The sequence below is a fragment of the Meriones unguiculatus genome, chromosome 5 (genome assembly GCF_030254825.1).
Source record: "Meriones unguiculatus strain TT.TT164.6M chromosome 5, Bangor_MerUng_6.1, whole genome shotgun sequence".
NCBI lineage: Eukaryota > Metazoa > Chordata > Mammalia > Rodentia > Muridae > Meriones > Meriones unguiculatus.
In genome coordinates, this window is record NC_083353.1 from 107081983 (window position 1) to 107107774 (window position 25792).

General features: G+C 37.6%; 1 protein-coding gene across 2 annotated transcripts in view; it reads right to left on the reverse strand.

Annotated features, from left to right (window-relative positions):
* The window catches only part of Tmcc1 (transmembrane and coiled-coil domain family 1), a 169501-nt gene that overhangs the window by 97186 nt on the left and 46523 nt on the right, over positions 1-25792 (reverse strand). The window contains exons 2-3 of one of the 2 annotated variants that reach the window (XM_060383989.1): positions 24788-24843; positions 20390-21078 (exon numbers count right to left, since the gene is read on the reverse strand). In XM_060383989.1, coding sequence (XP_060239972.1) covers positions 20390-20953 — 564 coding nt within the window. In that variant the 5' untranslated portion in view covers positions 20954-21078; positions 24788-24843. The remainder of the gene's footprint in view (positions 1-20389; positions 21079-24787; positions 24844-25792) is intronic. The other variant, XM_060383990.1, reaches the window with a different exon arrangement.

Consider the following 25792-nt stretch of genomic DNA (forward strand, 5'->3'; position numbering starts at 1 on the left):
TTCAAGAAAGAAAAAGTCTGGAAGCTTGGGTCTTCAAGTTTTTGTAGGAATTTTGTAAATGGAGGAAGAGCAAAAGCCATAAGACAGCTTGCTCTGGCATAGGTCTGTGATCCCAGCACTAGAGAAGCAAAAGCAGGAGGATCAAGAGTTCAAGATCAGCCTGGGCTATGTGAGGCCCTGTCTCAAAAAAAGAAAGAGGGAGTGTCCCCACAAGAAAAGACACAAATGGAAATATAAATGTCATTAAAATTTGGTTACTAATTTAAATTTAGTTTCTAAAATTTACACACATGTAAACCAATGTCTAAAAACTGTTGCAAAAAATAGGATTCTTTATTATCTGCCTTTCAAGCAAGGGATGAAGTCAATACCCAGAAATACTCATCAATAATGCTGCCAGTCTTAGGGTTCCTTATGCAATTTGGGGCTCTGAAGTGTTAGAGATTTTTGCTATATAAAACAAATTTGCTATAACAACCTCATTATAGGTGATGGATTCGACGCTTTAACTACCTGAGGCAAATTAACTTCTGCAGTTTGTAAAAGGCCAAGCAATTGTCAGCATAAAACAGCCCTGGAAGTAACACAATTCATTAAGTCGCCAAAAGTTAAATTATGCTCATGGCAAAACAAACAAACAAACAAACAAACAAACAAACCCTAATCCACTCTGTATCTTATTAGCTGACTTAAAGAGCAGCCACATTTACCAGATCAAGTTTTCACGTTAGTAATCTCTACGTGCTCCTTAAGATACATTAAAACAGTTGGCTAATTTTGTTTTTAGTAAAAACAATACTTGACGCTGGGCATGGTGGCACATGCCTTTAATCCCAGCACTCAGGAAGCAGAGGCGGGCAGGTCTCTGTGAGTCTGAGGCCAGCCTGGTTTACAGAGCAAGTTTCAGGACGGCCAGGACTATTTAGAGATGTCTTGTCCCCACAACAACAACACAAAAGCAACAAAATGAAATAAAAGCGATGCTCGAAGTTCTGTTTTACTCTCCTCCAAACCTCACGATATGCATTATCTTCAATGAATGAATGAAAGGAAACAGAAAGTGGTTTGATGAGACACCAGTGCAAGTGTATGCATGGATCCACACACATACTCCACATACAATAATATATATAAACAAACTCTAAAGTTGCTGAACCACTGTAGCAACTCTTATCTATCAGCCTTACTGCAAAAGCCCTGATCTTTCTATTTACATTCTACCTGTTCTTCTTTTCCATTGTAAAAATTAACTTTATTGTTTTTGTCACTTATTTTCCATTTATAGATGGCTGTTTATGATTTAATATTTCCCAGTAAAACATGTTGTTTATAAAAATTTAGAAAATAGGTCAGACGTGGTAGGCACACATGTAATACTAAAACTCAAGAAGTTGAGGCAGGACCAGCCTCTGCAAGACCAGGCCTGGTTTACCTGGAGAGTTAGAAGATAACCTTTGCTATAGAGTGAAAACCTGCCTCAAAAAAAAACCAAAAGAACCAGTAAATAAGTAAATTAATGTTCACAAAATTTAGACAATCAGTATACAAAGAACAAGATAAAGTCATTCATAAACCAATTAGGATACTGAAGTGATCTGATAAATTTAGATTGGGTTTTTTATTTTTTAAATCTGTAATTAGTTTTTGAGTATTTATTATAATCACTGTTATCCACGTCCTTTATTATGAATTTGGGTACATATGTACTTACAAAGACATACAATGTTATCTATAGTCACAAATTTGTTGGTTTGGCTTTCTAACCCAGCTTCTATTATATCTCCTCCAATTCCCTCCATTCCCAGGGTCTTCTAGTGTAGGCCTGGTTGACTGGCCCACTTCTGGACCTCGTTACATTCTTGCCTCAGCCTCCTAACTGAGTTGAAACTCCTTTTTGAAAGAAAAAAAAAATCAGTGAGAGATGCTGGCCACAAGATAAAAAATTTCAGTTAGGTAAGGAAATAAATTTAAGAAATCTGTTATATAATATGAAGACTAAAGTTAGTAATGTTATTACTTATTTTTCTGTAAAAACTTTTTAAGTGTTCTTTCTATAAAAATATTAGCTCTGGTAATATCCATGTTAATAAGCTTATTTTAGCTATTCCATAATATGTGTATATACCTAAACACACACATATTTATATCAAAACACCAATGTATATGATCAATTGTACAATTTTGTCAATTAAGATAGGAAATAAAATGTTGAATCCAATAATTTATTCCTAAACCATTCTCAGTACATCTGGCCTACACATTTTACATATATTGTTTTCTGTTGTTGTCAAGTATCTCACAATATGGACAAAGAGCAGTCTACCTAACCACTCTGAATGACCTTTAGAATATTCCCACATTTCTGCTGGTATAAACAACACTGCCTATACAGGGCTGCAGGAGTGAGCTTTTCAAGCTTTTCTTCAGGGCTGATACTGAAACAGGACCCAACACTACAGTTCAGGTTTTCCTGAAGCCTCATCCACTTCAGTTCCTCATTATTTCTGCTGCTTCTCAACTCACAGAGATCTCTGGAAAACTGATCCAAGTGCAGATAGTTCTCATACTATGTGTAGTATGAGCTACTTGGCTCCCTACTATTACTTGGTTTCTTATGCATTAAGGTTGATTCTCATACAATTAAAAAATGAGCACTTTGTGGGTTGGAGTGATGTGGTTAAGAGCATTGGCTACTTTTGCAAAGGACCTGGGTTCAGTTCCCAACACTTACACAGTGGCTCATGACAATCTGCAACTTCAGTTTCAGAGGATTTGGTACCTTCTTCTGACCTCTGCAGGCACCAGGAATGCACATGGTACACATGCAGGCAACACACACATAAAATAAAATAAAAAATATATGATTAAAAAAAAAGCTTTGAAGGAATGCCTCATTTTCTCCATGTTTCAACTTCACAGTGCCATCCATGTGCATCCTGAACAACTAATAGTTGTAGAACGTTGGGAAATCCTTAAAAGATATGTGATGATTGCTATCTTATTCTTTCATTCCACTAAAAAATGGCATAAACTATAAAGCTGCATTATCCATGGTTTACAGATTTATTTTCTGTTTGTAGGTATGAACTTTATAGAGGAAAAAAATGAAATGGCTTACATAGGCCACAATTTCTATATAATTTTTTTAACTTATAAATGTTGTGCATGTTAGTTTTATGGCAACTGGACACAAGCTAGGGTTATTGGAGAGAAAGGGAGCCTCCAATGAGAAAATGCCTTCAAAAATTGGGTTGTAGACAAGCCTGTAAGCATTTTCTTATTTAGAAATCAATGGCGGGGGCAGCCCATTGTGGGTGGTGACATCCCTGGGCTGGTGGTCCTGGGTTCCATAAGACAGCAGGCTAAACAAGCCAGTAAGCAGCACCCCTCTGTGGCCTCCAAATCAGCTCCTGCCTCCAGGTTCCTAACCTGTTTGAGGTACTGTCCTGACTTCCTTTGATGATGAACAGTAATATGTAAGCATAAGCCAAATGAACGCTTTCCTCCCCAAGCTTCTTGGTCATGGTGTTTCATCGTAGCAATAGTAACGCTAAGATAACGTATATAAAGACAAAGAAGCTCTCTGGCAGTATTGATGTTTAAAAGTGGCATCTTTAAGAAGGCATACAAGGAAACCATGGGCTAACCTTCATTCAGAGATTTGAAGTTTAAAATAATACTCAGTAGGGACACTAGAGTTTTAGAAACCAACTGAGCTCCAACACCCAGAGCACTGTAAAAGCAAGTGAGTAAAGAGCCAAGGACAACCTCCGACATGTGGCACGCCGTTTACAGCCTTCCCTTCCACACAGCACAGCAGAAAAGCAGAGGAACCTGCATGCGGTATGCACAGCGCCCTATCCCAACATACTCTACTATACGGGTCATAATACCCCATATGAGACTGACCTCACCATTCCTGGAGGAAAGCAACACCTTCATGTCTGAAGATGAAGCACAGAGAAGGATCTGAACAAGCAGGGCTTGCTAAGGGTGTTCCAATTTGGTACCATTACATCACAGTCTTTATCCAATCCTAGGTCTCCACCTCTGTCTGCTCCTAAAGCCGGGCTTTAACACATCAGCTTAATCAGCTCTCTTGGTTTTCTTTGGAGGAGGGGAGCTCCAAAGTAAGGTAAAAGCTATGCTACATAAACCTGTATTCTTTTCTTACTCTGTGAAGGGCACATACAAAGAAGATTTTTTTTCTTCCCACAGCACAATACCAGGGTGATACAAATCAAGCATGGAAAAAGACTAACTTCTGACTTACTACCCAAGGGACCAACTAGTTTTTGTGTTAGCTGACTTAACCCACTTAGAAAAGACACTAGTTTTGAAGCCAGTGGAAAATGGCAAACTAGCATGTAAGAGCTGCAGTCTTGAATGATATCAGGAGAAAGAAAGAAATCAGGAAAAACAAAACAAAACCATAAAACAGAAAAACATACAAACAACCCCTCAAAACAAAAACCTGAAAGGTTCCAGTCTATTTTCTGGAAAAAGCCTTCTATGTAAAAAGCCAGAACACAAAGACTGAGAGAGGTGGCTACAAATCTCCAAATCCCAGCATAGGAATGATAAGGTATACAATGAAAGTGAGCCCAGAAATTTGAGGCAAATAAAGCAAAACCCTAAGAAGGGAAGGGGAGGAAAGATGAAACATGGCTCAGCTATAGAAACAAAGCAAAGTCTCCAAAGAAATGATCTATGAGCTGTCCATAAGAAAAGTCAGTATAAATGTCAAAAACCAAAAAAGTTCAGTGGGTAAAGGTGCTTGCCACTGAACTTGAGGTTCTAACGTTTATCCCCAGAACCCATCCAGTGGAAAGAGAACCAACTGCCATTAGTTGTCCTCTAACTTCCACACGTGCACTGTGGCAGGTATGTGCCATGGTATTTGTGCATGTATGCATAGGCACACTCCTGTGCGCACACACACACACTGGGAGCACCCAAAGCTGCTTTAAAAGCAGGGCTGACTCAAATTCTTAAACATATTAGCTCACCATTTTAGTATAAACTAAGGGTAATGAACCAGGGGACAGCTATCTAATGAGACTGAATCAACAAGCCAGAAGGATTCTAGGCAGACTAATCCTGCTGAGGGCAGGAGTAAGGACAATGGAACTGAACCACAAACTGAGAATTTCAGTCTCCCCGCTGGTCTTCCAGAACACAAGCATCCACCACAAGCAGCCATCACCAAACACAAAGGCAAAGGGTTAAATGAAGAAAAAACAAATGGAAGACTTATAGATACTAAAATACAAGGGTCTGAGAACAAAACCAACCAACCAACCAACCAACCAACCAACCAACCAACCAACCTGGCCTAATTACTCCATAGCAAAATCTATCTAGCATACAACTTGTCACAAAAAATAATGTCCTAGACCAGCTCTCTTAAGTGTGAGGAGAAAACCGTGGTTGACCAGATATTTGAGACAGGTTTAAAACATGTAAGACTAAAGCAAGATTTAGGAGGGAAGACATACATTAAAGAAAGGAAAAGAAAATATTCCCCAAAGACAAAAGAAAACAAATTTGTAAAATAAAACATGTTGCTTTAAAAACAAACAATCAGAGCAGGTGCAGTGGTGCACACCTTTAATCCTAGCACTTGGGAGGCAGAGGCAGGAAGATTATCTGAGTTCAAGGCCAGCCTGGTCTACAGAACTAGTTCCAAGGCAGAGAAATCTTGTTTGTTTTATAAAACAAAACAAGCAGTCAGGTGACCAAAACAAACAAATCACTTAATTAAAACAAGTTGCCCCCTGACATCTGAGCTGGCACACACACACACCAAGTAAACAAACAAACAAAAAATATAGTTATTGAAAATGTCTATGGGGAAATTATTTTTAACCCACAATTCAGTACTCAGCCAAATTAGCAATGAAGTGTGATAAACATAGAGAAAATCAGAATTGGTTTAATTTCTGCCCTTTTTTTGTAGGTGTTCTAGAGAACACGCTTTGGAATAAACCAATGTAGACAGAATACCACATCAAGACAATAAGGATTCTGTTATTTATTAACAGATTTAAACGTCCCAGAACAAAAGGTTGTACCAATCCTACAGAACAGTCAATTCTGACTAGAGGAAAAGTGAGAGCTTCTAGAAATACATTTTCAAGAAAAAGACAAAACCAAGAAAAAAATATTTTGAAACTATTAAAGAGATTTATAGGTTTTAGAATTTAGAAACATTCAATAATAATTATAACAAAATTTAAAGTAGTAACTTCATGGACAATAGCACTGCCTAAAAGAGGAAAGAAATATATTCATATTGGTATGACAATAACAGCACACTGAAGTAAAATACGTATGGGGAGGGGAGAAAAAAGAGAGCGAAATTATCAGCTTCAATGAAGTAAAAATAGCATAAGCAAAGTACCTTAGATAAAGTCCAGAACAAAGTTAAAAAAACTACAAAGTTGTCCAAACAAAGTGGGGAGTGGGTCAGGAAAATTTTCATCTTAATTTCTCAAACTCTGCAGGGGCTTAATTTCTTTTTCTACTATTTTATAGTGATAAACATAGTAATGAAAATACACTTTCCCTGACATTAGATATGCCGCTGAAATACCTGTATGTGAGCATTCTGAAACCTAGATGGTAGTAAGTAAGCCTGTGGAAATAAAAATAATATTTTCACATACAGACGACTTCATATTCCTAGTGTTGACAAGCAAAAAAAGGATTTTTAAAAGATTCCATTCATCCATCCATTCATTCATTCATTCATTCATTCATTCATTCATTCTGTACAGTGTACAGTGTTCTGCCTGCAGGCCAGAAGAGGGCACCAAATCTCATTATGGATGTTTGTGAACTATCAACTGGTTACTGGGAATTGAACTCAGGACCTTCGGAAGAGCTTCTCTTCAGCCCAAAACCTTTTAGCTAGTTGGTTTCAATAACTCTCTGAAGTATTATGGTGCATATGCAAAAAGCTTTAACCTCCAGCTTCTACTTTTCCTATAGTCAATCCGCAACACTGGTCTTAGTGCCATAGTTTAGTCTTCTGTCAGGGCGTTTCAGAGCTCCATCTGACTCTTAAAATAGTACTTGAATAATACAATACTGTAATACCACACACTGTGAATGATACAAGATACAAACTAAGACAAAGAAAAAAAGTCATCAGTGTGAAAATCATAAAGGAAAGAAAGATAGTGTTTACAGAAAATGAATGCTTAAAAAATTCAAAATTACACAAATGTAATGGCTTTTGATCTTTTCCAGTGACTATCACTGCCTTTTACAAAGATTTTTTTTTTTTTTGGTGGTGAGGGGAGGTTTCCAATAGTACCTAATTTTTTTTCTACTAAAGCAGTAAAAAATTTTACTCAGAAAATATTTACTTAGAAAAATACAATAGTTGTGAGCCATATATCTAAATGAAATAAGTCATTTAATTTATTGGTTTTATTTAATAAAACACATAAGCTACAAACCCTTGTAACAACAAAAAGGTCAAAGTTATTATGGATTAGTGTGCCAATCTATAAATCTCTACTCTAGTGCAGCAAATCCAGTGACATAAAACCATGAGCAAAATACAACGGGCATGCACACATAGCAGCAGCAGCATGTAGATCCCAAGCAGGTGACACTGTGACCTACATTCTCCTATAATCGGCTCAGAAAACCTTTATTCCCAGGCTCACAAAGCTAACCTTCTGACAACAGAAAATAGTACTAGCACTCCTCTACAGGCCAAGAAACTGAAGCAAATTCAAAGGACACCTTACAGAACATAAGGAATACATTTCTAAAAGGATCTATTAATCTAATAAGTATGACATCTAAGGAAAATGGAGAATGGAGAAGCACTGAATTAAGCAGAAATGTTTTGTCATAGACAGTCACATTGATATAACAAACTTGTGTACACATTCATCTCTTGTACTTTGCATCAGCACAAAAGAGGACAGGTCCATGGAGCAGGCTACAGTTTCAATATGAAACCTTCCTTCCAAGCTTGTGCTTGGAATGTTTGCTGCCTGGCTGATGGAAGATTATAAAAGACTGTGGGAAGCTTCAGGAGATGGGATGTAGCTGAAGGAAACCGTTCATAAGGAACAAGCCTCTGTGGTATATTATAGCCCTGACCCCCTGCTATCTAGTTCCATTTTCTGTCTGCCATATAAGAAGCTCTTGGGCCACATGCTTTTGCTGCCATGACATTCTGCCTATACACACAGGGATAAGCAAACATGGGACTGACCCCCGTGAAACTGTGAGCCCAAGTACATCCTTTTCCCCTTAGATTGTTTCTGATAAGTATTTTTTCACAGCAGTAAATTGCCTGGAGTAGATCCTAGCTATCTCAGCCTAGAAGAGGATATAGTTGTAAGCTCATAAACTGGACCATCAGGCAAAGTCCTTACCACCAAACATGACCCTTTAAATTCAATACCAGGAACTCATGGTGGAAGGAAAGAAGTGACCCCTGCAGGTTGCTCTACCCTGCGCTATAAAAAGGTTGTTTCAACATCCATTTTCACAGTGGCTTTATACACTATGAGTTTTTCTTTTTTTTTAATTAATAAACCATGTGTGCTCTGGAGGCCTATGTATGCTCTAATAGGCTTCTATTGACTAGAGTTCTAGAAAATATACCCTCAGAAGTTGCATGAAGAGAAGGCAGGAAAGATCTTCTGTTACAGTGATGCACTCCGTAGGAACTGAAGCAGAGGCCATGGAGAAGAAACGTTTGCTTAACACACTTTCTTACACCCCTGCCTAGAAGTGGCATTGCCCACAACTGGCTGGGGCCCCCAGTAATTATCAATCAGCAATTAACAAAATGCACCACAGGCCAATCTGGTGGAAGCATTTACTGAACAGAGGTTCCCTCTTCCAAAAATGACTAGTTTGTGTTAAGTTTACATAAAACTAGCCAGTACAATCTTTAATCTTATAGGTAGGATCCTATGACGTTTAATACTCAAAAGAGAGAGGTAAAGGTCTTATCTCTATAGACTAACAGCACTGAATTTCACTTAACTCCTTCTCCAAATATCTCCAAAACTTTAATGTTTAGTTACAAATTATACACATAAAACATTTTCTAGCACATACCATATAACAAAAATTGAAGTAAAAAGGGTGAAGTTTAAAAAATTGTGGAAGTTGTAATGTTTTTTTTTCCCTCCCACATCCCATTTATTTTATATTGCAATGCACTTGGGTGAGTATTCAGACCAAGATTAAAAAGAACAAAAACAAATCAGCCAACAATATTTTATTTTCTACACATATGCATTGTTTGAGGTGAAATATACATTGAGGGGAACCAGAAGTTGCCTCCTGGCAATTTCACTGTGACTTTTTGATTGTAGATAGAACAAAAAGTAGGAAGCAAGATTTTCCATTTGATCTAAATTTCTTTTTAAAAAGTAATTATCAGGTCTGAAACCTTACGTCAATTACTTGAGACCATTTTTTATTCTTTCGTTGTTTTATGAATATTAGTTTGTAGTTCATTTGATTTTTTTTTTTTTTTTTGCCAATCTGCTTCCTTTCTGTACTTACAATGCACTCTAGATGCACAATAAAAACAGTCAATATTAAACTATCTATGCAATGGAAGAACCAGCAAGAACTTAAGCCTCTGATGTCTATTAGCGCTCTGGTCATGAAGTTTGAAATTTTCCCTAAGCCATAATTACTTCATTAAATTTTTTAAAAGATTTATTTATTCTGTGTTTCACCTGCATGTATGTCCATGTACCAAAGAGTGTGCATAGTGCCTGTGGAGGTGGGAAGAGAGTGTTGGATTTCCTGGAATCGGAGTTATGGATGGTTGTGAGCTGCCATGTAGATGCTAGGAACCAAACCTAGATCCTCTCCAATGGCAGCAAGTGCTCCTAATTCCTGAGCTATTTCTCCAGGCACTATTCACCTAATTTTTTAAAAAAGATTTATTTATTTATTTATCTATCTATTTATTTATTTATCTCGTTTATTTATTTATTTATTATAACTATAACACTGAAATGTTGTGTTGTGGCTTATTTAAGACTTTCATACTAGAATTCTGCCCACCTGCCCACCCACCCATATCCAAAATGCAGAAGTACCTCCCCAAAGACTGCTTATTTAGCTGGTCACCTCATTAAATAAGACATATTTAGACATTCTCAATAACTCTTTCTTAGTTTATTTAGAAATCTGAGCATATACAACATCACTGCCACATTTTAATCGTAGTATTAAAAGGAACTCTATAACCAGAGAGATGTCTCAGGGAGTTCCAGCCTCTTCTGTCCAAACCTCAGAATCCACATAAAAGCTGTATGTGTTGGGCGCTAGCACTCTTCTGGTAAGACAAGAGGCAGAAACAAGGGTTTTCCAGATATTTTCAAAGTCTTACCTATACACAAAGCAAAAGGCACACATTAGTGCAGAATGTGGGGTAGTTGTGTGACTTTTTAAATGTCAAGGTGCAAAAGTGAAAATCTCATCTGCTTAAATTGACCAACAAGATCTTAGGTCATGATGATGTAACATCCAACTAAGTAAATTCTTAACACATACTTGTCAATTTCTGAAATGTACACTTTATAAGCCCACTTTTGTGCTAACTTGCTAAAGCTGCCTGCTTTTCTTAAGAATGCTATGCTGTGGTCACTGAGGGAAACACTTTATTCTAGAGACTGTCTTATATTTAATGTCTGACCATGGTCTGTCTCTCCGAGTATTCATTATGAATCTTTATAGTGAGGTCTTGTCAGTGTTTTAGATAATGAGAATGGCAACCTCTCTTAAGATAAGGTAATGAATAATAGGTTAAATTCATTTTGTTTGTTTGTTTGTTTCTTCTCTGTAGAGGCTGAGCTGGCTTCCAATTCATTTTCTTTCTCAGCTTCCCTAGTGCTGGGATTATAAGCAAGCACCACCACAAATGGCTAAAAATTTAAAGAACGGACTCCAATTTGCTTTATATTACATCTTCATCATAAAACTGCTGTTTCTGAATGTAAGAAGCATAATTCAGATTTGAGAAGCAAACGCATACAACAAATTTAACTATGATGTTAAACTTGATACAATTCGTTCATTTCTTTCATCTTTTCCAATTTCCTGGAATGTAAGTCTCTCAGGCATATCCAAAAAGGCTTCTTAAGATTTTATTAATATCCAAAATGTCTCCCTTTTCATTTATCAAGGGCAAAAACAACCTTTTCTGTCTAGTTCCAATCAAACAACTACATTAAAGGCTGACTTTTTAAGAGATTGACTTATTTTTATTTTCTATATGAGTGTTTTGACTGTATATATGTCTGTAACACATCTGTGTGGTGCCCTTGAAGGACATAAGAGAAAGTCAGACACCCTGGAACTGTAGAGACAGGCGGTTGTGAACTATCAAGTGGGTGCTAGGAACCAAACCTGGGTCCCTTACAAAAGCAGCAAGCACTCTTAACTGCTGAGCCATTTCTCTAGCTCCTGACATAAAATCTTTAAAGAAAAAAATCTTCTGGGGCCATCATCTACATACTGGACAGCAGGACTCTCAGCAATTTCCTGCCAGCAACAGTGGAATTACAAATGCTAGAACTCTACCACATCTGGCTTTATGTGTAAGTTCTGGAATCTGAACCCAAGCCAAGTACTTCTGTCCACTGACACCTCCCTGACTTCATCACATTCACATTATATTATTTTAAATTTGTCTGCAGCAAAGGATATAACTACATACTCTAGCTCTAACAACCCCAAAGTTACTTGACTTGGCCATCAGGGTTTAGCCTATGAAGTATCTGTTATGGAAAATAAAAAGCCACTTTTCCAGTGCTGTATTATTAACTGTCTGTAAAACATTCCCTCGCAGGTATCAAGAACCCAACCAATATTAAATATATAAAAAACAAAGACCTTTGCTAGAGTTTATAAAAACTATACACAATTTTTCCCATGTTAATTGGGAAAATAAACAGTATTTTCTTAAAGTCTCTAAGCAAATCTTATTACTTAAAATTCTTTAACATTTCAAATTTCAACACTGTTCACTCCTACCTCTTCTACTGTTTGTTCTACAACTATAGTGATCAAATCAGTCCAAATTCCTGTAGATGCTTAATCCAGGCCATTCCTAAATCTCACGCCCTAGTTCTTGCCTTCTCCTCCTGAACTGGCTTAGTGGCGCCACCTAGTGGAAGACAACAAGAACTACCCTTTCTACTGCCTCACTATTTCCCTGCAGAGAGCACTGGCTTACTGAATTTAATTACTGCTCAACTAATATTATTTCAGAAATTTCTTTAACATATGCATCTACCTCAAACCACTGTTTATATTGCAGTCATAGTCAAGCATTATAAAAATTCTCTTTGTATCTATCCATATTGTAGTAAGTGAACCCCAAAGAGTCCCCAACTACAGCCTAATAAAGATAGTGCATTCCTTAATTTTGTCTCTGAAAGGAAAAATAGTAAATTCTAAAACAAAATGGTGAATTCTCAACCTCAATAACAATGATCAATGACTTCAAATTTTTTCTTCAAAAGATCCAAGATTTTAAAATCCCTCTAAGTTTATTTTTTTTCTTGAAATTTATGGCATTAATTTTTTTTTTTTTGCTATTTTATAAAAGTAGCAGCATGTAAACTGCAGATTCTTGTTGCACTTTACTATGTAATTATTACTGTAGCAAGTAGCAGAGGGTGCAGCATTCTAACAAGATGTTGGAAGAATGGGCCTCTGGCCTACAGTGTAAATCTTCATACATATCATTTCTTTCTAACTGAAATTCAGAATGGCTTTACCCATAGGAACAAACAACTGTGCTTCATGACTGTCACCTCACAGCTAAGCTCCCTGAGACCTTAGCTAGATCATTACATCTTGAATAAAACTAGTCCAAAAAACTCTATTTTTTTAAAATTTGCTTTTAATAGTTTACTTTTTTCATTGTAATGTAATTATACCATTTCCTCCCTCTAATCCCTCCCATACATCCCCCTTTGCTATCAAATTTGTAGCCTGTTTAATCACTGTTACATATAGACATCACACACACACATATACATATTCCTAAATACATAAACACAACCTGCTCAGTCTATATTATGCTACCTATGTCTATGCTCTCAGGGATAACTACTTGGTATTGAATAGCCAATCAGGGTGGCTCTTCCAATTCCTAACTATATACTAAGTATTTGTCTTTATACCCACAGATAGATGTAATTCTCACTCTTCATCAAAGAAACATATCTTTGTAAGAGACAGAGACAATCACAACCAATCAAAATGCAGAGAGTAAGATATCATGTGGTATCTAATCCAAACTGAAACATCTTTAATAAAATTCCTACACCTAAGGCTCAGAGATCATATTAGACTAGGAGGCAGAAAGGTTGGAAAGTGCAGAGAAGCAGGAAGTTTGTTGAAACTGTCTCATAGAAATGTCAGAGAAGCTACAGACCCATGAAGTTTCTCAAATAAGATCTGGACACCACCAACAGAAGGGGCCACCACTAACATAGAAGGGGCCTCAACCCTAGACAACTATGGACAACCAGGAAATGCTAAGAATATTAAACATTATCTCCCCAAGGAAGAGTCCCTCTAAAATATATTTTCAACATGAAAGTGTCTTTTAGAAATCTTAGTACTTTCTTATTTCCAATTACATTATCAAACTCATTTAGCTTTACACTCAAATTGCTCAAAACCTTTCTCTTAAGCTGAAATTTTAGAACTTAGTTATAAACATTATACCAACTTTCTCTCTAGGTCTCCTGAAGGTCTGCTCATTTTCAGTAGGGTTCTATATGGGGTATAAAGAATTATCATGCATAGTCCTAGCTTTCCAGGGGATAACTAAGTCCTTGTGATTAAGTAGTTGCATGTTTTTGTAGTTTTTCTTTGTATCTCAATTACTTTTACACCTGATTATTACTTTTGTTACCTTTTGATGGAAAGGTATGTTTCAAAGGCTTCAAAGTTCCAGAACATTCTGCAAGGCCTACATTCTCTAGAATGCCCCTACAACTTGCTTGTATTTTTAGCCCTCCTCTGGACTTTTTCTGCTCTTAATTTTAGCAGTATGTGATCATGTATTGTTTCCTACCTAGGCTTTTTCACTGCTGAGGATGGAATCTAAGATGATGCACACTGATGAACTAAGCTCTCCAGGAGGAGGAATCAGGACCTGCAGTGAAGAAGTGGTCAACCCTATCAGCTCTGAACAACTTAGTTAATCCTACTCTGCTATACAGCTATTTTAATTTTCTATATGTCTCAAACAAACAAACAAAGAAACAAACCTGGGACATAAAGCAAGTGTATAGTGTATATTATTTAGCACAATGCCCTCATCTTGGAACTAAAGAAACGAAACCTAGAAAGGTGAATTTGCTTAACATCACATTGATAACATAATTTAATAACAGAACTAGAACTAGGATCTAAGATCACAAGTTCCTGACTTCTGGGCCTGGGTACAATCACACCGCTGCTTCTGCTTCTGCTTCCTCCTCCTCCTATTTTCTTCCTCTTCCTCATTCTTCATTTTTTTTTTTTTTTTTTTTTTTTTTTTTGAGGCAGGGTTTTTCTGTGTAGTCTTAGGCAGTCCTGGACTCATTCTGTTGACCCAGCTGGCCTCAAAGTCACAGAGATCCACCTGCCTCTGCCTCCCAGAGTGCTTCTTAAAATGTGATTTATGTAACTCCTGCCCTCCCAACAACACAGTAAGGTCTCATAACAAGGTAGTACACTGACATCAGTACTGCTAGTATCTCAAAGTGTTAATCTACAATTTAGGGATGCTTAAAGTATACTTAACCAAACTGGAATGAGGTCCAAGTTTTTTTTTGTTTGTTTGTTTTTTGTTTTTTTTTAAATAATGAAAAGTGTATCTCAGATTTGCATAGTGCACCTCAAAATTTGTATGAACAGTATAAATACTTGTGTATCCAAACATGTATATATGTAAAATGTAAGGAAAAGAACAAACATACTTTGGGGGGAGGGGTGACCTGAGAAAGTACCTTAGAATAGACAACATACAGATAAGCTTATAAAGGTTCAAAGTGCTAACATTCAAACTACAAAAAAGTCTGAATACTATTGATAGATCAAATTATTGTTTGAAGTTTTCTTTTTTATTATTCTCTTTATATCCTGATTTTAGCCCCCTCCTTCATCTTCTCCCAGTCCCACCCTTTCTCCCTCTTCCCCCCTATTCCCCTCTCCTAGACCACAGAAAGGGTCCTCCCCTACCATCTGACCCTGGCTTATCAAGTCTTTCAGGACTGCCTGGATCCTCTTCCTCTGTGACCTGGCAAGGCCACTCCACCAGGGGAAAGTGATCAAGAAGCGGGTAACAGAGTCCATGCCAGAGATAACCCCTGTACCCTTACTAGGCAATCCATATGAAGACTGAGCTGCCAATTGGGCTACATCTGATCAGATCAGGGGGTCTAGGTCCTTTCCATGCATGGTCCTTGGTTGGTGCATCAGTCTCTGCAGGGGCCCTGGGCCCAGATTTGTTGGTCTCCTTGTGGAGCTCCTGTCCCCTCCAGGTCCTTCCATCCCCCAACTCTTCCCTAAGACTCCCTGCGCACTGCCCAAAATTTGGCTGTGAGTCTCAGGGGATCTGCTTCGATCCCCTGCTCAGTGGAGTGTTTCAGAGGACAACTATGGTAGACTCCTATCCTGTTCCCCCCTCTTCAACTGCTTCTGGTATCTATTTTATTTGTTCTTCCAAATGAGAATTAAGCACCCTCCCTAGGGTCCTCCTTGTTATTTAGCGCCTTATATCTGTGGATTTTAGTATGGTTATCCTGTATTATATGGCTAATATCCCCTTTTAAGTCAGTACATACCAAGAGTGTTTTTCACCAACCCTACATCCGACAGAGGGCTAATATCCAAAATACATAAAGAACTCAAGAAATCAAACACCAGCAAAACAAATAACCCAATTAAAATTGGGATACAGAGCTAAACAGAGAATTCTCAACAGAAGAATACTGAATAGCAAGGAAACACTTAAGGAAATACTCAATGTCCTTAGTCATCAGGGAAATGCAAATCAAAATGACCCTGAGATTTCACCTTACACCCATCAGAATGGCTAAGATCAAAATCTCAAGGGACAACATATGCTGGAAAGGGTGTGGAGAAAGGGGAACCCTCTTCCATTGCAGGTGGGAGTGCAAACTTGCACAACTACTTTGGAAATCAATCTGGTGCTTTCTCAGAAAATTGGGAATAGTGCTAACCCAAGACCCAGCAATATCATCCCTGGGCATATATCCAAAAGATGCTCCACCATACCAAAAGGACACATAATAGCTTTATTTGTAGCACCCAGAATCTGGAAACAACCTAGATGCTCCTCAACTGAAGAATGGATAAAGAAATTGTGGTACACTTATACAATGGAATACTACCCAGCTATTAAAAACAAGGAAATCATGAAATTTGCAGGGAAATGGATGAAACTAGTAATAAGATCATCCTGAGCAAGGTAACCCAGACCCAGAAAGATGCACATGGTCTATACTCAAATTCTTTTATATATGTGTGTGAAGCCCAGAGGTCTATGTTCCTCTGGGCTTCCTATGCTCCTCTATGTTCTTATGTTTCTATATTCCTCAACCATCCTCCAATTTCTCTGTTTAAATGTATAGCACGGTATTATGTACAAGAGGAGGATGTCACATGTTCTGATGTATTACTCTTTACCTTATTCCTTTGAGACAGGCTTTCTTACTAAACCTGGAGTGATGCTAGCAGCTAGTAAGACCTAGCAATCCTGTCTCTATCTGTTCACAGCACTAGAGTTCCAGATGCACATATGCCCATACCCATCTTTTTATCTGTGTGCTGGAGTGGGGGTTTGAACTCAGGCTCTCAAGATTGCATAGCAAGCATTCCTTGCCCAGTAAGCAATCTCTCCAGTTCCTCTACCTACATTTTTGAGATAGGGTCTCTTAAAGAATCAACAACTTGGCAGCTGGAGATGGCTCAGCGGTTAAGAGCACTGCCTGCTCTTCCAGAGGTCCTCAGTTCAGTTCCCAGCAACCACATGGTGGCTCACAAACATCTATAGTGAGATCTGGTACCCTCTGCTGGCCTGCAGGCATACATGTAGGCAGAAAACTGTATAAAGAGTAAATACAAAAAAAAAAGATTGAAAGAAAAAGAAAGAAACATTAAAAAAAATAATCTAGAATTTACTGATTCAGTTAATCTAGCTGGACAAGAAGACCCAAGGACCCTCCTATCTCACCTCCTCAGCACTGGGATTTCAGCTATGTGACACTGCACCTGGCTTCTCCTCTTAAGGTTCTGGGAACTGAACTAGGTTCTTGTGCTTGACTTAGCCATTCCTCAAACGTTCTAGTTGGAGGAATGAACTATTATGAGAAAGACCATCCCCATTTCAAGTACTGCTTCTCACCCATCTGAAACATATACAATGGCCATGACCTCTGCTCTAAAAGTACTTTTACCTTAAAGCTAACAAACTCTTTCAGCAAAATTTCTTTATTGTTCAGGCCTCTGGGACATTCTGCTCAGGCATCTGAGTGTTGGTTTGCTCCTTTACAGCCTTAGGTCTTTGGTCAAGTAGCACACTCTTGGCAAGGTCTTTCATCACCTTCAACTTAAAAGAGTTTTTACTCTTTGCAACTGTATATTTCACTCATATGTTTTATTCATCTATCTCCCATTTCTATATAGTAAACTGAAAAAGACAAAGTTTTTCCTCTGTCAGCTTTACTCACATGTGTGGCCACTACCCTGCTGGCATATTATCACGCTAATTTAAAATACTCTTAGGAGCTAGGATCAGGTATTACACATCTAAACATCTACCATAACATTTTTTTCCAGAATGTCAGAGAATAGGTACTCTTATGTCTGGTCACAATGATGAATGAGTATGAGATGGAAGGGAAAAGAAAAAGTGAAGTTCAGTCATTCTTATAAGCTCCTAAGGCAGCATTCTTCTCTGGCCAATCCTAACCAATAATTATTTTTCTCTTATAATTCCCCTGGCCTTAAACTAACCCCCTTCTTCTACCCCAGTACACTTGTGTATTTATCTGGCTTCTATTTTTTTCGGCCAGTCCCAAATGAAAGCACATGTCTTTCTTATACCTGTCAACCTAATGATTCTCCTCTTCTCAGTGTATTTGTTATTTACTGCATACAAAGGGCTTAATAAGATTTTCTGTGTTCATGGATGAATTCATAGGCTAGGATTAGAGAATTCTCAAAGACACTGTGGAAGAACTGTACACACAAACAATAAATAAAACTGAACTGATTTTATAAGACAGCCATTTTGTTTTTAATTTGACAGAAAGGTCTAAAATAAAACCACTTGAATCTTCATAACTAAATGCCATTTGCTAATTTTCCCTATTATATACATAACTTATATAATTTTTATATTGGCACTCAGGAAGCAGAGGCAGGTGGCTCTCAGTGAGGTCAATGATAGCCTGGTCTCCCGTGAGTTCCAGGCCAGGCATTGCTATATAATGAGACTTGTCTCAAAAAAAAAAAAAGGTCTAGATTACTTAAGCTCTGAAGCATTCTAGTTGTGAAACAGGCTAGTTATGAAACCATGAGCACACTTAACTTCCTATGTTTCTGCTGTCTCATCAACAACAATGAAAAAGCAATTTATCAAAGCCACGTACAGGGCTGTATGAACATCAAAGAGAAAATTACATGTGTTTAAACACTTCCTGTCACACCATAAGCAAAAGATAATGGTGGCTATCATTTTTAACTGTCATTAGATACCATAAGGTATTTCTTAATTTCAAGAGTTATTTTAAGGTAACTATATTGCAATTTAAGTATTTTCATATTCTCTAATATATACTGAACAAATTTTTACATTATAGCAAGCTGTATCACAGCATTATACAATGAGTAAAAGTTATAGTAAAATTGTGATATAGAAAAATGCCTCTAAGAGTTTTAGTTGAAAACTATTCAGCATTAAATGAGTTTTTGTTTTTTTAAACATTTATAAAGTTGAGTAAAAAATAAATTTAAATTCCCCTCAATTTATTTTTTAAATGCTAGTATATTGAAAAAACCTACCATAATATTGGCAAAAGCTATCTTTATTCTTTCTTCTTTTCCTTCCTGCATTTTTAAAGTTTTCTACACTGAGCACATTTCTTTAAAATTCAGAACATTTAGTTTTAAAATTTTAAATATAGAGCACTTTTGAGAAAACAATTACTTGTGACTATCAATCTGGCTTTGTGAACTCAAAAGTGACCCTTTAACTGACTGAACTGACCAGGTTTATTCTGCACATCTGTATAATGAGCATATGTGGAGATGAGGCTACTATTTTCACAAGTTTGCAATATTCTGAGTATGTTATTAAGGTTTTTCTATAAGGAAAAAGTGACCCCAATAAACCTAAAAAAAAGAGGAAAACAGAACCTCTGGGTTGGGTAGCTGAGTGGTAAAGTGCTTGTCTAGAAGGTTTAATCCACAGCACTGAATAAACTGGGTGTGATAATATAAGTTTAAAATCCTAGCACTTGGGGCTCGGTAGTGGTTCCACATACCTTTAATCCCAGCACTTGGGAGGCAGGCAGATCTCTGTAAGTTCAAGGTCAGCCTGGTCTACAGAGTGAGTTTCAGGACAGAAAAGGCTACACAGAGAAACCCCGTCTTGAAAAACAAAAACAAGAAAACAAAAAAATCCTAGCACTTGGAGGTAAAAGCAGGAGGATCAGAACTTCAAAGTTGTCCTCTGCTACTCAGTAAGTATGAGGCCAGTTTGAACTACAAGAGATCTCTCTAACACCACACGATGGCTCAGTGGGTACAGGTGCTTACTGCCAAGCTTGATGACTAGAGTTCAATTCCTGGGCCTCACACGACGGAAGGAGAGAACAAACTCCTACCAGGTTCTTCTCTAGTGTGCACACACAGTCTGATATGCCCCTCCACATATATAGAAATAAATAAACATGAAAAGCAAAACTGCAGAACCTCCAATGATCAACATTCCATGATTGTTGTAACCAAATTTGATCTCTATCATCACATCAAAACCATGTTTTGCATACTGGTACAAGTAAATATAAATTATTTTCTTTATGTTTTTTTGAGACATGGTCTCATACTGCACAGACTGGCCTAACAGACATTTGTTGTCGTTTGACAATACTACACAGCCAATTTCTGATCCTCCTGCCTCCACTCCTGAGCATTGGGATTACCAAATGTGTACCACCAGACCCATTTTTTATAAAATTTTTAAAAATCTAATGAAAACCAAAATACTACTTTAAAAACCAGACTGGTCATTTGCCATGAGGCTGTATGTGTGTGCATGTGCATGTTTATGAAAACATTAAGTTAACAGACTTACCCGTTCTGTAGTCACCTCCTCTCCAGGTACACACACAGCAGCAGCACAAGCTATTTCTATCACAGAAGAGCTGGTAGGAGCATCAGTTGTGGATGAAGATCTAGGTCGACCTGACTGTATAACAGCTGCCACCTCTTGGCCAGATTTCCTGTTGATTTGGGGACTTCCCTTTGGGGCTTCTGACTTGCCCCGCCTACTATGCAAGCTTGTCCCTCTCTTCATCTTGGGTGGCACCCGGATCTGCTGCAGAACACGATTCAGAGCTGTGGGGTGGGTGGAGACACCATCAATCTCAGCACATGCGTTCTGACTGTCCAGATCCACTTCAGGCTCTGGATCTGCCTGAATCTGCTGCACATCGTGTGGAGACACTGATGACCTCCTGCGCTGGTGCTGGAAGAGATGCTTCAAGCCTTGGCCAATCACATTAATGTTCTCCAGAGCATTGTGGGTCATTTTAGATAACTTTTGTTCTGATTCTGTCTGCCTCCTGGCTTCTGCATCTTGAGATTTGCCTCCAGGATCAGGGTCCTCATACAACTGTTCACTGCCGGAAGGCTCCATCAGTAAGCTAATAAGCTTATTTGCAAACTCAAAAAATTTAAACACACCGAAACTGTCAAATTAGGTAGGCATTTGCTTCAACAGTGACTATGCATGCAGCTGTGACACGGAGGCTTCATGCCTACCTAATGTTAAAGAAAAAAAAAAAGAAAGAAAAAGGAAAAAGGAAAAAAAGAAAAAAAAAGCCTGTATCATATCCATGCAGAAATACAGAAACATTACAGCTAAAACAAAGAAAAACATGCAACTAGCCAAACAAATAAGTACTATAATTAAGCAATCTTTAATCAGAAGATTAAAAGATAATTTTTTCAGATAATGGGTTATGCTATTTTATAGAATAAAAAGCCCAGAACAAGGACACAGAAAATGAAAATAGCAATATTAAAAAAAATAGATCCCTTACAAGTTTCAATATATGAAGAAGGATACTAAGAGGCCATCTTGGTATAGACACCATAATAACAACTGGCAGGACAACCAGCCAGTGCTTAGAAAAATCAAGAGAACAGACCATCCATTATGCTTACTCTTGCTGAGACAATTAAATTCTTTTTATTTATAATCACAGCTAAGTATCTACATGCTGAAACTCAGCAAATTAAGAGAATAGTGAGAGATAAATATCCCAACCTATGTGGATTTTAATAAAAATTTGGAATTTCTTGATACCATCCATCCATTTCATCAAGCTCAGTAATAATTACAGGTGATAAGTTTGCTCTTTTGGGAGGCCAAAACAAAGAAAAGTCTTGTAAACTGAAGTCAAAATAACCTGACGGGCCCCAATAAATGAGCAGTCTAGACAGGTAGGTCTTCAGAGAGAATAGAGCTTTACTCAGTGCCAGCTGTCAAAAAGGGAGATTTAAAGGGGAGGGGGAACATACACACACCTGTAATCCTGGCACTCAGGAGGCTAAGACAGGAGGATGGAGGGTTCAAGGTCAATCTGGACTACAGACAGCAAGTTTTACGCCAGTCTGGGCTATATACGGACACTGAGTCCTTAATTTAAAAAAAGCAGAAAACAGAGTCAAAAAAAGTTCCTTCCTCAACAGCATTACTCTTGACAGAAGCCTCCAATCTATCTAAACTCAAAGACAAAGATGTAATGCAGTAACTTGTACAATGGAAGAGCAGACAAAAACGAAAGGTCAAAGGTCAAATACCAACCATAAGCCAGTATTAAACACAGGACGGGGAAGCTGAAACTAAGAGCATGATTGTCACGGCTACTGAAATCACATGCAAAAAGGAGGGGTGGCTGGGCAGGGATCAGATCTCTTTTCTTTAATAAAAAGTGTTTTATTTTTATTGAGTTTGTGCAAATACATAAAATGACTGTAGAAACGAGTAGAAGCTACAGGAGAGGACAAAATGTGATACAGGAGGTTCTTGCTTTCTTGTCTCTCAATTTTTGTTGTTGTTTAGAAGGCTTTAAAACTCCCTACACTGCAATGAGTACCCTGAACAATCTGCCACTGCCAGTTCAGCCCTGTAAGTTCTTGTTCTGGGATATGGGTCCAAGTGGCAAAGCAGAAGGCATAAATAAACTCATTTGTCAACATTGGCTACCATCTGAGAGACAGGAAACATATCCACTCACACTTCATGACTATTCTCACACTTTCTCACCATAGGACAGGGACATGGGCACTGTAGCTCCATGGTCCCCATTCTTTCAAACCTGTTTCCTTATGTGCTGACTCTTCATGACTCAAAAGTACAAAGAGTGACAGTTAAAAACATTCATCTCTCACCAGTACTTTTCTACTTTCTAAATACCATATGTTTCTTCGTTCCAGAAAAAGAAAACTGAGAGCAGCTGTTAAGAGTGGGTGAGTCCCTGCCCTTCACTGAAATTCTTTGTGGCCCCACAGAAAACTTGATATCTGTATGACCTCCTCCTATTCCTTTCCTAATTGTATACTTACATTAGTTTTTGGTCTCCCTTTGAGACCACAAAGGGGAAAAACTCTTATTGGCTTAGATGTAGTGCAGTTTTCTGGGGCTTTTTATGGGCAAAACCTTTTGTTTTGTTTTCCACACAGGGTATCTCTGTGTAGCCTTGGCTGTCCTGGATTCATTTTATAAACCTGGCTGGCCTCTATCTCACAGAAATCCACCTAACTCTGCATCCCTGAGTTCTGGAACTACAGGCGTGCACGCACTTGGCTTGTGAGCCAAACTTGCCAACAGTATGATGTTTAGTTATCCTGACCGTCCATCTTAAGTTTTCCTGGCAAACTAATAGTTACTGAATTTTATCAATCTTAGATTAAAAGTGCTGCGTGACCAAAATACCAGCACTGGTGACAGTATACATCTATCAGTCTCTTTTCACACGAGGCTTCACAGACCAAGAATGTGGAGAATGTCAAAGCAAGGCTGACAGTTACGAGGTAGTCTGTAATTTTCCTCATTTTATACTGTATTAGCCACACAGTGCAACTGATTTGGTTATTGTTGTAAGTATAATAAAGCCAGTTTATCACGCCAGACTAAAAGATACAAAGAATAAGATAATGTTACTAAGATAGCTAAGAAACTAAATGAACTATTTATCTCACACATGAAAGCATTATAGGAATTGACTACTCAGCAGATCTTTCTTTGGGCAGTATTGGGAACTAATCAACTGACCATCTGTCTGCTTCCTATCCGGAAAAAAAAAAAAAAAAAAAAAAGGAGACTATAGTACATTTTAAATGTCAGTTAACTTCATTTGAGATTTCACTAGTATTTGTACATTGTTTATTTTTTTAAAAAGCTGAAATGACTGATAAAAGAGAGATTCTAGCAATCCCTAGGGAAGACTCTTCAAGCTGTAAGGATGAGGAAAATGCATTTCAAGGTCTCTAACAGCAAGACTTATCTTCATTACACTAGCTAGCACAGGCTTGTGGAGCATGCAGCCCTAAATACACCCAAGCTGAGTTTTAAGCAGTAAGTTGTGATTTTTCACTTCTGATAGAAGATATAACCTGGCAAGTGGCACAGCTATTATTTGCTGTGACATCACACATCTAGAACATGGTCAAAATTCTGATGGCTCCTCCAGTCACTATACAAAAAAATCTCTAAGGTACCTAGTAAAGGTATGCCAAATATTAATGAAGAGCAAATGTCATAACCAAAGAACCAATGACAACAATACTGTCGTAACTGCAAATGCTGACCGTATGAATGTCAGCACTCATGGAATTAAGCAATCTCAAAACACTTTAGAATGCCGTGCCATTTCTTCTCTAAGACTGCAACTGTGGAATAAGTAGTGCCTGTTTATCAGTTTATGAAAAAACTCCAAATTACATTTAGATCCCTGGTTTAACATATACCAGGTTCTAGTTCAAAGCTGAATGTACTTTGGTAAGAAAGGAATTTGGCTTTTCTTTTGTTCCTTATCTCTATGTCACATTCTTATAGTAAAGGGGACAACGTGGAGAAAAGGAAAAAGGAGCAAAATGACAGGACAGAAGACATGAAATATGGGGAAAGAAGAACAAGAAGCAACGATGTACATACCACACATTTTTGGTCATTTCATTCAATTCTCTGAATTTCCCACAATTTACTTTTCTACCACAGTTTTGTTTAAGATATAATACTTGGTAAGTACACACTGAGTAACAAGTTTCTTTGAATTACTATTAGAAATAAAGTGGAAAATTGCTTTTTAAAATTCAATAAATGTTCATAAAGTCATCCTAAATGATATACAGATTATTTTTTTAATTCTCTTTTCCTGCCAACCTTTATGTCTTGTATATGGTAGCCAAAGCTATGGCACTTGGCCAAGTTATTTTCACAGGTCATGAAAACTTAGATACTTGCCTTCATTGCTCTTTCTCAAGCATGTCCAGGGGGCACAGGTGTCCTTTCAGGAAAAGCTGAAAAGCAAGCATAAGAACTGAAGTGAAACTTAGCTGGGAACTCACCTATTATGGACATACAAGGAGAGACCAAATGTACACAAAATATTACAATTTTATGTTCTACCAGTATAAATGGATAGAATCATTTTTTTTTTTAGTTTTTGTCAGCATTTTAAAATTTTTAAAAATGTAAAATAAAAATTGTAATGAAGAAAAAAGATATTTTTGAAAAAAAATATTAAAATTATCAGCACTGAAAAAAGAAAGTGCCAAGTGTAGTGGTATATGCTTTTATTCCTAGCACTCTAGAGGCAGACAGCCAGTTTCCGGCCAATCCAGTCTATATGACAAGTTCCAGGTCAGTCTGAGCCACATAATGAGACTGTGTTGGGAGTGGGGAGGAGGAGGAGTGTCAACAGGTTACAACAAATATTTTAACATGATTGTACTATATAACAAACAGATCAGCTGTAGTCTCGAACTAACATGAAAATTTAAAAGATGCATAGGAAAACAGAACAATTTCATAAAAATTTTCTGTACCTTCTGTCTGCAAATGTCTGCAAGCTTTCAGTCAAAGGCAATTCTAAAGCCAGCCATAGTGGCCTAACACTTATGACTCTAGCATTTAGGAAGATCATAAACTCAGGCTGGCCTGGGAAACCTAGCAAACTCCAGGCCAGCCTGGGCTACACAGTGAGATCTGAAAGTAGGAAAAAAGGAAGGAAAAAAAGAGAGATAATTCTAAAATCTATTTACTATGTACAACTGAGAACTGAAAGACATCAAAATTGAAAATTTTCTTGAAAACTAGCTTCAAATAGCCATCACTATAGACACAATTTATTTAGAGAAGAGTCATAGGAAGAGCTGTTATTTACTCAAAATTATACACACCAAATACAAATTTATGTTGGGTTTCAGACCATAGCAAAGTGGACCTGGCCTCCCATTAGCTAGCAGT